The 12,465-nt window shown below is 28.8% G+C and overlaps 1 protein-coding gene across 1 annotated transcript in view; it reads left to right on the top strand.

Annotated features, from left to right (window-relative positions):
• Positions 1-1,040: 1,040 nt before the first annotated feature.
• The window catches only part of cert (ceramide transfer protein), a gene marked incomplete in the record, with an annotated part of 40,911 nt that continues 29,486 nt past the window's right edge, over positions 1,041-12,465 (top strand). The window contains 3 exon segments of the mRNA XM_067044669.1: positions 1,041-1,429; positions 11,713-11,829; positions 12,343-12,454. Of these exon segments, the coding sequence (XP_066900770.1) occupies positions 1,208-1,429; positions 11,713-11,829; positions 12,343-12,454 (451 nt within the window).

The raw sequence follows: 12,465 nt of genomic DNA, 5'->3' as shown, positions 1-12,465 counted from the left end.
AGGCTGGGGTTAATTTCCAAAAAGTTTTGTATTATTTAGGATTGAATAGAAGAGAATTGTAAAAATCGATTGTTTATATAATTTAAATAGGCCTATTAATATTATTTTTAAAAAATCTCAGCTGTTCTTAGTTTTTGTGTGCTATCACTAATAATCATCTAACGTCCTTTAATTAATAAAAGATCATTTATCTGGTTAGTAATTCAATAAATTCTTATTACATAGTATTTTAATAAATTATTAGACGAACTCTAGGCGAGTCATTTGATTAAATGAATTTGCCCTGTTATAAAATATGCTTTGATTAATAAAACGTCATTAATGCGGTTAGTAATTCAATAAATGTTCATTGAATAGTACTTTAATTAACTATTGTACGAAGACTAGGCGAGTAATTTAAATAAGTCAATTTGTCCTATTGTGATTTGAAATGTGTTTCGATTAATAAAAACATCAATTATGCAATTAGTAGTTCAATAAATTTTTATTAAATAGTATTTTGATTAACTATTAGATGAAGACTAGGCGAGTCAATTGATTACGCCTATTTGCCTTATGATGATTTGAAATGTGCTTTGATTTATAAAACATCATTAATGCAGTTAGCAATTAAATAAATGTTTATTAAATTGTATTTTAATTAATTATTAGACGAAGACTGGGCAAGTCATTTGATTAATTCAATTTGCCCTATTATGATTTGAAATATTTGTTGGGTAAGATAAAATATTTTAAAAATTAACTGAAAAAAAATGTTTTAACTTTAATATATTTTTACAATAAGTAAAATAACATATGTATGCATACAGCGATGATATAACTCTCATCTTCGACTCTTCGGTTATAGTCTGTGGTTATATATGGGAATATTTAATTTATTAATTTTAAGAGTTCATGTGTAATATTCTACTGTAAATTATCAGTTTATTTTATTAAAACATTAAATATGTTATTTTATATTCTATAATTACGATATTTTAGTTTATAATGTAGTACGTTGACAACTGTCTCGTAATTTAGAAAGCATTGTATCTTGTTTTAAATAGTGATAGTACCAGATGATTTCATTTGTTTTTGATAATAGTTGTAGTTTGTTGTTCTCTATGGTAGTTTTAGATTTTCCATATTTATCAGTATTTATCTTTTTAAAAACCAAATTTTCTTGTTATATTTTATTAATTAACCGTTTATTGGACGTCCTCATATTATGGCCGATGATCATGAGGCTATTACCGATGAAGATGATGATTCTGACAACGGATTTCAGCCAGAATTGCAAGGGGTTCTCTTCAAGTGGACCAATTATATACATGGGTGGCAAAAACGTTTTATTGTTTTGAAAGATGGTACTCTGTCTTACTACAAATCTCGAGAAGAACAAGGATTTGGATGCAGGGGTGCTTTAAGTTTATTCAAAGCCACCATTAAGGTCTGTAGCTGATAATTAAAATGTTATATTTCTTGTTTCAGTAGCATTGTATGATGTAATGAGATGTTTATATGTCTGTCACAAAGAGTTATTTGGTCAAAGTGAATTTCATGTTTTATCAGTTCCTAGACATGAAGTATTTGCCATTTTATTGCCCTTTCATGTGAAGTATAATAATAATTATTTGAAATGTTTTTCATCGATAGTTTTAGTATTTCATTAATTTTCAACAATTTCTGAGAAAACTCCTGTGACATGTTCAGCCTAAGGCTTGTACTTGCAACAATATAGTAATCGTCAGTAGCTGTCTCTTTGCGTTTACTACCGAAACTGTTTGGAAGTATTAATGATTTGATATTTTTATGATGACACTCTTCTGTTTAAAATTATTAAATAGTACATAGTATAATTTGAATTTGAGAGTCAAGTTGTAATCCTCAAATATACATGCTCATTAAAACTAGTCATTATTAAACTTGGAGTATTATTCATAGATATGACTGATTACTATAGTAATCATATTCTGCTGTATCAGTGTTTTATCCTGTGACCCACTGAACTATATTCTGCTGATATTCACTAAATTTAGATTAGTAGCATTTACAATTGATACATTACCCTTGAAATTTCTATTTATGAAGTTATTTTTTTGAATTATTAAGTTTTGATTAGTTTTAATTATTAGATTATCTGTATTTAGTTGATTATGCAGCATCAATTTATGTTTTATTTATTTAAAGAAGTGTCTATGTTCTTATGTTTACATTTATTTTGCTCATCTCTCTGAAGTGTGCTGCATGAAATTCATTTTGTACCAAATACTCCTCTGAATAGCAATTTTATCATTAATATGACCTTAAATTATAGTATGTCGCTGAGATTTTAGGCATTGTACAATATGATGATACAATCATACGTTATTATTATGTTTTTAAATTTAAGAAATTATTTGTTAGACTTTTTAACATATATTAAACTTAAGTTTTATGAACTGTTGATTTTACTCCTACTAACCCTAACCTTTGTTGAACTCGGTACTTTTAAAAATGTTTGCACATAAACAAACATACATTAAATATATATGTATAATTCCCTATATAAAATATATAAATATAGTTCCCGCATAATTTAAATATCAAATATTTTCAAAGAAATTTTTTTTTTTTAACAATAAGTTGTAGTGTTACGATAAATATTTTACTCTATTACTTTTTGAAATTCTGAAAATATGAAGACAAGTTTTTTCAATTATAAACAAAATAAATCCTAGCAAACTATTGGTACATATATATTCTTTATCTTTATGCTGTTATTATTTTTAATATAATCATACTAGTACTGTATTTTATGTTTAGTTGTGTCTTGTTGAAAGAATAGTTCAGTAATCAAAGAAAAAATGAGCAAATAAAAGCATAGAGTAAGATAGGTCTGATTTTTTATGCATTGTTTAGGTTTGAATCAACATTGTAAACCGAAATTCATGACCTTAGTAGAGTGTCAGAAGTTAATTTAATTTAAGAAAAACTCTAAAATGTATGCTCTATTTTTATCCCATGCTTAATATCTTAGAAAATGTCTACTGCATGGAAAGTGCTGTTCATATATTTTTTAAAATATAATAAATTTTCTAAAATTTGAGTTCTTATAGATCTGTAAACAATCAATAGTACCCAAGATACAGTTTTTCCAAGAAATTGTCATTTGTGACTTAATTTTGTTAAATATCTTAGAGACAATTATTCCTATATAGAAGATCATTATAAAATACTTCAAAGTGAATTTAACAAGCTGAATTTTGAGCAACAATGCATGACTACAGAGTAAATACTTCCTGAAATATGAAACATTTCCCAAAATAACACATTTTGGACCAATTTAGAATAATTTCAAAATTTACTAAAATATTTTTTAGTGGTGCAGTAAAGTGATAAAAATACCTAACATTAATCTTATTTTACAAACTGAATAGATCATTAACTACTAGTAATTGTATCATAATTGATAATTAATTAAATTAATCATTAAGTCACATTGCTAGTAAAATAGATAACTGATTAATGAGGTGACTAATGAATTTCAAAGTCCATGTTTCCATATTTGTTTTGTGAATTAGTTCAAAGTTTATCATCTGAGGCTTCAGAATTCCCCTTATTTCGAGACGTCTGTTGGCTTTGGCCAATTTACTATTTTTTTTTTGGCATAGTTATTTTGTAGGCTTACAGTAGTTTGATGTAACAGATTTTGATTTCTGAGATTATTTAAATATTCAAAGATTTTCAATGTATGCAGTCCACTCCTGATAAATTGAATTCCATAATTAATCAAACCCTTATTTTGTTCACATGACATTTTTGTATCTTATTGAATAATTTATTAAGTTCTCAATGTATTAACTTTATATCCTTTTAAATAGTTAGATATGCTTGAGACCGACTTGTTTTATCTCAGAAAGTAAGCAGTTATTCCTTATCAAAAAATTTATGGAACCTCTCCTTAAGTGTTGAATATCTCACAACTCCAATTTTGACTTCTCTTCTTATAGTTTCCTTAATATTCACTCTGCAGGCGTCAGGCAACTGTGGCCAGCCCATCTGATCTGTTTCCTTACTATATATGGACATTATACATAATACATTATCCCCCTCTTGATATAGTTCATGCAGCTCATTTATTATTATTTATTTATTTAATATCATATAGGTCTGGGCCCTGTTTTATAATAAAGTACAAACTAATACTATTAGTCTTGTAGGTTTATCTTAATTCAATTACACTGACTTGCACAATAGTAACTCGTACTTTAGTATTTTTTTTTTTTCTGTAATATCACTACTATAGTCATCAGTACTACTCTAGTATCAGTCACAATAGTCATCACTACTATGAAAAAAATAAGTATTAGTATTATTACCACACTAGTCTCTACACTTGTACTATGAACTAATACTATTAGCTTTCATTATGAAACAGGGCCCTGGTGGGCCTCACATGGTTAATATGAGAGGTACATTTTTTTTTAACAATTGATTATGGTGGGGGTATAGTCTCATACAAAAGACACCCCTAACTATATACGTTATAAAAAAAAAATTAAGATAAAATAAATAGATTAAAATAATAATTCTTGATAAAAGATAAAAGTAAAGTTAATTACAAAAACAATGACATTTATGGATTTAACAAAATAAGTAATTGACTTCTAATGGAAAAAAAAAAAAGTGAATTTAAGAAAAAGATAAAGAGAAAAAAAAATTAAGATAAAATAAAATTTTAGAGTGACAATAATAGAAATGATGAATATATAACTTATAACAGGATGTCCTACAGCAGACTGGGCTTCAGTTTCCGGGTTTTGGTTGGGATTTCCAAGTTGTAGGTCACTGCTCCTTTAACTGTCGGTAACTGGTAGTGGAACTTCATGAACCTTTTTTTGATATAATCCTCTATTGTCTCTATTTGTAATTCCCATTGCAATTGGCTGGTTCTTACTAACCAAGAAGCATCCACTGCGATTCTTACAACTTTATTTTGAAAAGATTGTAATTTTTTTCCTTTTCGTAAAGAATGCCGCTCCCCAGACTTCACAGCCATACATTAGCAGTGGCCTGAGAATTGTTTTAAAAAATTAGAATAGCTGTTTCTGGTTTTAATTTGGATTTTTTATTTAGGATAGGATATAGCATTGCTAACATTGCATAGGTATGAGTTAGTTTGATGTCGATATGGTGATTCCAGGTAAGTAGGTGGTCAAAGTGAATTCCCAGGTATCTTACTGTTTCACTGGCAGGATTCCATTTTACATTTTTACCTTTGAGGATCAGTTCTGGTGGGTCTGGTCGGCGTATGAGAGTAAAAACTAAAAGAAGTACATTTTTCAATGTTAGACTAATCATAATTTGAAGTATTGTTCTAGTTCATTAAGGTGACTTTGCTAAGTATTTCTAGCTATTATTATGTTATCATGTTGAGAGAACACTGCTGTTTCATCAGTGAACATAGCTATGGAGGTATGTGTGGACTGAACGATGTTGTGAACATAGAAGTCAAACAGAATGGGAGTAAGGACTGAACCTTGTGAAGTACCGGCATCGATTTGTCGGAGGGTAGAATTTGTGTCATTTATTCTAGTAGGAAATGTTCTGCCGGGTTTTATCCACATATCGATAAAATATCCAGTATGCAGGCAACTGTTAAAAATTGATGTTATGAAAACAACAGCTTTCTTGGGTAACATTTTAATTGCTATGACTTGGATCAAATCATATCCAGGACTTTTCTTTATTTTAAGCCTTTCAATCAGTTCTTGGATTTCTTTTGGGGTCGCAAATTAGGGTGGGATTCAAACTGTTGTGAGAGGGAGACAATTATTGTCATTATCTAAAGTCAGACACTTTCATGTTCTGTGTTAGAGAACGTTTTCTGAAAGAAATTTGCAAACACTTCATTTTTTTCAGTGTCGCTGGTGATGAATTTATCATTTCCTACAAGAATTAGAATTTTTTCATGTTTATTCAGTAGACACCGCCTTGCCACAATGATTGATCCTTTGGGTCTAAATCTTCTACATATCTTTGATATTTAGTATATGCCCATTCATCCAGAACCTTTTTTGTTTTGTTTTTGAAGTGGTTCCATTTCTTTTTGTGAACAGGGTTTCTAGAACACATCCACTGCCTCCTTGCTTGATTTTTTTCTTTAATTTTTAGTAGGAGTGAGCAGCTCAGTGTTTGTTTTCATTTGCCATTCCTGGTATTGGACCAAATGTTCATCTTAAAATACAATACTCAAATTGAAGGAGGATTGTTTCTTGGATACCTGATTTTGTCCAACACTCTGACCCATATATCTGGTTAAGGTTATGTAAATATGTAGCTTGGATGTGGGTTAGTTCATTTTAGTTATCTATTATTAAGTTATATTATTAACTATAACTTGAATTATCTAAGTGCTTACTTCTACATAAACTGTTTTTTACTCAAACTATAACATGAATCAAATTAATTGTCCATCCCCTCAAAGTTCAATTCACCGAGAGTTGGCTGTGTATTTTTCAAATATATATGTATTTGTTTTTTCCTCCATAATTTCTACAATATTTAGATTTTTCATTTGATTTTTGCAAGGTCATAACGGTGGTATGTGGTCTATCTTTTTGGGTTATTGTTGATTTTCAAATCTTCTATTTTATCCTGGAATTTCCAATAGAATGGTTTTCTTTTTTAGAAAATACTGATTATGATAGTAAATCAATTTTTTTAAAAACAAATTCATATCAGATAGTTTTTTGATCTAACCCATACTCTTGGTGTCGATTGTCAAAAGCTGCAAACCATTTTTTACAACTTTTGGCAATTTGCATGCTAAACAGACCAGAAAAATGAAAAATCCTAATGAGAAAAATTGTTTTAGAATTCAATTTCCCCCATGAATCCGACATCATAATTGAAGCTTCATCATCATGAGAACCATTTCGGTCTCTTCAGTCGATTGAGGAAATTCAAATCATGATAACGGATTTTAATAGGAAATTAAATTTTATAACTATTTTGTTCTTTAGGGTTTTTCAATTTTTACACATTGTTAAAATGCTAACCATCCAAAACAGTAAAAAATTGTTTGTGGTTTTTGGTGATTTCTACCTTCAGGACACGGATCAAAACTATACCTGATATAAATTAGTCTTAAAATCTGCTTTACTCAGAATCTGTAAATAAAAAAAAAAAAATTGACCCATTCTATTGCAGAGTTAGGTGGTGAGAAGGTCATAAATCAACATACCCTAAAAAAATTCACATCCCACTGTTATGACCATGTTAAAATCAAATCAAATCTCCAAAAATAGTAAAAGTTGTGGGGGAATGAACTAATATATTGGGACACCCTGTATTATAACTGATAAATTTCATAGTATTGGGACTACAGACATTCTTTTGGATTCAGGCCAGGCCGCTACATTCTTATTCCATGTATTGGGGCTGTGATAGGTCCTGTGCCTAGGTCATAGCGGTTTTGGTTGGATTCCCCCCTGAATCAGTTGATATTTATTTTTTTGTGGTTCCACAATATGAATATTGATATTCATGGTTTGGTGAAAAAATCATAAGGCCTACTATTATGATTCATACAGAAATATTTTGCCAAAACTATTTTAAAATTAATCTTTCTGTGTCCTTATACATTTTACATTAATAATATTAATGTACCCAACAAATCGTTGATTACATCTTTTTATTAATTTTTACATTAATAATATTTATGCACCCAACAAATTGTGATTACAGATTTTTTTTTTAATTTTCTTTATTGCCTTTTTTGCCACTAGCTCTATTAAAATATTATATATACCTGACCAAGAATTTTTGTTTTAAATTTCTATTTCTACCTTATACCTTTGTTACTCAAAAAATTATGAATTCTATTATTTTTGTCTTATTTTCTCATTTTAAAAGCTTGTATTGTGTAATATTAGAAATCAGTGACCTGTGTTTATTTTTTTTAACTTCAATAAACTAATTTTTTGTCATTTAGTCTCATTTAATTTCATAAAACAGTTTTTTTAAAAATTTAATGTTAACTAATAATGATGTCTGCCTGTAGTTATAGTTTGGTCATGAGCCTTTTTAATTTATAGTGACCATTTTATGTTTGTGTTAGGAAACTTTATTAAAATCAAAATACATTTATAAATTGGAAGATTATTGATTGACCGTGTGTATAGATGAATGGAATATGGTCCGGGTGCGGTAAAAAAAATACTCTAAATCAAAATTGGTGTTGATAATTTACATGAACAAAAATACTAATGCTTGAAATTAGCCAGAGTTTACTCTATCTTAGAATGTATAGTGAAATCTTAATTATCCTGTATTCAATTAAGAATATTTCATAGTCAATAAAATGAGTTAATCATTATAAAAAATAATTAAAAACTGAAGTATGTTTTTATATTGCTGCTGCCCATTTTACCCTTCAATTTAATTTTTTTTTTTAATTCATTTAGAATGGTTGATTTTGAAATATTTATTTGATGATTACAGAATAATTAACTGAGGAATTTCATATTTTGTTTGAACAATGAACTTTTTCCAGTAAACTAGCATTCTAGTGGATTTTTAAATACTCTATTATTTTGTTATTAAGGAATCAAAGAATCAGATTAAGGAGATAATAAAGAAATGTATTTAAGTTTTATTTTTACAAATGAGTATATTATCAGTATAATTATTTTTTCAAATGAATGATCATGTTAAAATATCTCATTTCTTGCAAAGAATAATTAAATAATCATAGTAATTCTAGTATTCAAAGTGTATATTTAGCTGTGGTGTTTGGACTCATCCTTTGTAGCATTATTTTTTCATATTTTTGTCAAATTTTAATACTTTGTATTGTTTTCTTCTTCAATTTAAATATTTATTTTTGTTATAAAGCTTTAAACAATGATATCATCGGTAGATATTTTTACCTGGTTAATTAAGGTTTTAGTGCTATAGTTTTTTAAAATTTCTTTTATAAAACTATTACTTAAGTATAAATGTATCTTTAATCTGTTGCAATGTTTACAGGTTTCTTTGTTATGACTGCTCTAACTGCAAAAACTAACAGAAGTTTTGTGGTGATAAATAAAATTAGTACAAAAGGATCCATTAGTAATTTCTTCTTATCCTGTTCCAGATTCATCAGCCCTAGTTTTTTTGTTCTTTTCATAAATTTTGCAACAATTTCAATTATAATGATTTTATGGTTACATTTGTCAGAAAAGTTAAACTCCTATCAACAGATAAATTCTTTTTTGTTTATAATTTTTATTTGAAACAAGTTTATGATCTGATTACTTTAGTGGTCATAATTAGTTTTATTTATTTATCACTTATTCTACTGCTCTAAACTTTTTTTTCACTGATCATTAAAATTTAGTAGATAGACAATTATTTCTATAGGTAATGTTTGTAGATTATATTATTGTTTGTACAGTGGAACAGTTGTGTAACAAATCTCAAGTGGTTTTAACAAAATTTGTTATAGTGAATGATTGGTGGAGCTCAGTGCTATGGCACTGTACCACTAACTCCAAGGACCCATGTTCGAAGCCAGCCGTGGCAGATAATTATTTTCTAAATATAAAAAGATGGTCAGGGTTGCGGTAAAAAAAACAAATAGTTTAAAACTATTTTAATGTCCGACGTTTCGCCTCACTTTGCAGGACTTCATCAGGGCTGTTCAAAGCAAACGGTTGAACCAAATTTTATATATAATTATTTTCTGTTTCACTGTAGCCATGAGTCAGCCCTGAGGGTTCCATAGCCCTCTTGGGTCTACCCAGCCTCATGATGTAGATGCCCTTTACTGGGTACAAATCTGGCGGCTGAGCTTGATTCTGACCAAATCACCTCCTTGCACAACCGTTGGTCTAGTCACAGTACTTCCTTACAAAGTGCTGCATCCTTGACCCTCCATGGGTTGTAGTTGTATTTATTTTTTTCAAATATTGAATGATTTGTTATTTCGAGGTTATGATGGCTAAAAATTTGTTATATTGAAATTCACACACTTATTTCTTCTCTTTAAAACAAATTTTATCTAATTTGACCTTGTTAAATGATAAATATGTGTGGTTTGAGAATAAATAAGACCATTGTGATTGAAATATGTGGATAGTATATGTTGACTGGTTTTGGAAAACTAGAAAATTAAGGGTACTGTATATTGTAAATTAGCTTTGATTATTTTATGTTTAAGCTCAACACTTAATGCACACCATTTCTGTTTGTCAACCATTACTAATTAGTATTAGTGTTCTTCCAACACTCATCAATATTAATGGTTCCAAATATTCTTCAAAGAAGTTTCCTTTGAAATATGAGTATTTTCCTTTCTTCAGCCTTGGTTAGGGTCCATATTTCTGAGGCATATGTGAGAACAAGGCGGATAAGTGTCTTGTAGAGTATTATCTTTGTCTTCCTTGTGATACACTGAGTGCTAAGGTGTTTATGCCGCCCTAAATAGCTCCTATTAGCATTGGCGATCCTCTTGTTCATTTCCTGGGAAATTTGATAATTGGAGTTAATGATAAATAAGGTAAGGGAACTGCTAAACTCTTTTAAAATTAAATGCCCTAACTCTACAATGCCTTCTTCTGTGCAACTTTCCTCATGCACTTTAGTGTGTATGCATTTAGTTTTTGTTTCATTAATTGTTAGTCTCATCTCTTGGATAGCCTGCATAGGATTTATTTTATTATCTATTTATTTCAAAAAATAAAAAATTCAGTGGCATAACAATGCCTGCATTAGACTAAGGACATTGAAAAGCACCTTATACGTACATTGAAGGACGTGATCCCTCAATGGAGTATGAATTCTGGCAATCAAAGATATGCAGTGGACAGATGATTTATTTTTTATTGGTCTGGTATCCTTTTTTTAATCTATATGGAGAGAATTAAATCATAGAGCTCCTTGTATAGGAATTCACTACCTTTTTTTCTAAGATCACAGCAGTGAATCTCATCTTCAGGGGCATTATTGTTTGTTTCCTTACTCTTGTAGAGCTTTAGTTGTGGGAAAAAAAAAAAATCAGAAAATATGGATTTGAGTATACATTCTTATTAGAAATATAGGTTTCTAAAGAGTGAATATAGTCAAGTTCTGAGGAAGATGTTGATAAATTAAATAATTATAAGACCTAATGACCGAAGGTTCAATGCTGATAACTTAAAATATCAATGCTCCCACCACAGAATGTACCACCCACTTCAGAAACACCCAAGAACCCAAATCTAAAAGGAGATTAGTGGAGAAAATATTCAGGTTTTAATTTTTTTGTTCCAAGTCCTGTCAACAAAAATTTTCCTTGAACAACAGAAAAGAAGTAAAGACTTAAACATTGTATTCTGGATCATGAAATCTTCATAGTATAAATAATTTTGGAGATATCAACTCTTATCTGATTTGTTTTCATGTAATTAAGAATGAAATGTAAATAATTTACGATATAAGGTAACCTTAATTTTTTTTAAAATTTAATATTAGAACCTATACCTTCTTTTGATTGGTTTTGTAAATTTATGAATTTGTTATCTATTTTTTGATCAATTTGTTGGTTTTATAATTTTTTTCAATTTTAACAACTTTTAAGTAAATAAAAAATAATTGCAGGATTTCTTTTTGGACTGTACGTCTAGGGTTAACATTGTTTATTTCCTCTTAAATTATCTATGTTAGTAGTAGTCTTTATGGTTTATTATATTTTTTACTTCAATGATTTTATTATTTTCTTTTTAGCCTCATGAATTTGATGAATGCCGATTTGATGTTTCTGTCAATGATTGCGTTTGGTACTTAAGGGCTGAAACACCTGAAGATAAGCAGCATTGGGTTGATATCTTAGAAGCTTTCAAGGTATTTGATGTGTTTGTAGATAGAATTTATTTTTGACATGAAATAAATTGAACAATGCTTTACAATTTTGACTTAAAATAGAACCAATTTTAAATAATTAAGGTAGGGCACTAGTGTCTGTGGTCATTTGAGTTCTGATATTACCATTATTTTTTCTTAAGGTGTAAAATATTAAAGATAGTAAATGCAAAATCCTGTATGTCCTATTCATGTTAAAAATCATACTTTACAGTACTTTAGTTTAATTTATTATAAATGGTTTTGCTTCCCAAGTCAGGTATTTAATCATTAAAGTTACTTATTAATAAATTAGGATCACATATGTTCTGTAGAAAGTAATTTTTTTTTTTAAATTTCAGGTGTTAAATACATTTTTCTAAAAAATTTTTTTTATGAGATTTGTCCTTTAATATTGTAGGATAAAGATGTTACCATATCGAATGCTACTAATTATATTTTGGATAAACAAACTGGGCATTTTATTTCTTATGTTTCTTTTTTGTTTTTGTTTAGGCTGAATCTGGTTACAATAGTGAGTGCAGTTTACGGCGCCATGGCAGTGCTGTTTCACTTACTTCTGTGACACTTTCCTCAGCATCTGCTTCTAGTTTCAAAAAGTGTCGAGGTAAATTATAT

Source organism: Halyomorpha halys, unplaced genomic scaffold, assembly GCF_000696795.3.
Source record: "Halyomorpha halys isolate HHAL.00 unplaced genomic scaffold, Hhal_1.1 Scaffold115.1, whole genome shotgun sequence".
Taxonomy (NCBI): domain Eukaryota; kingdom Metazoa; phylum Arthropoda; class Insecta; order Hemiptera; family Pentatomidae; genus Halyomorpha; species Halyomorpha halys.
Note: the sequence above shows the minus strand (reverse complement) of the source record. Positions and strands in the feature narration are given on the sequence as shown.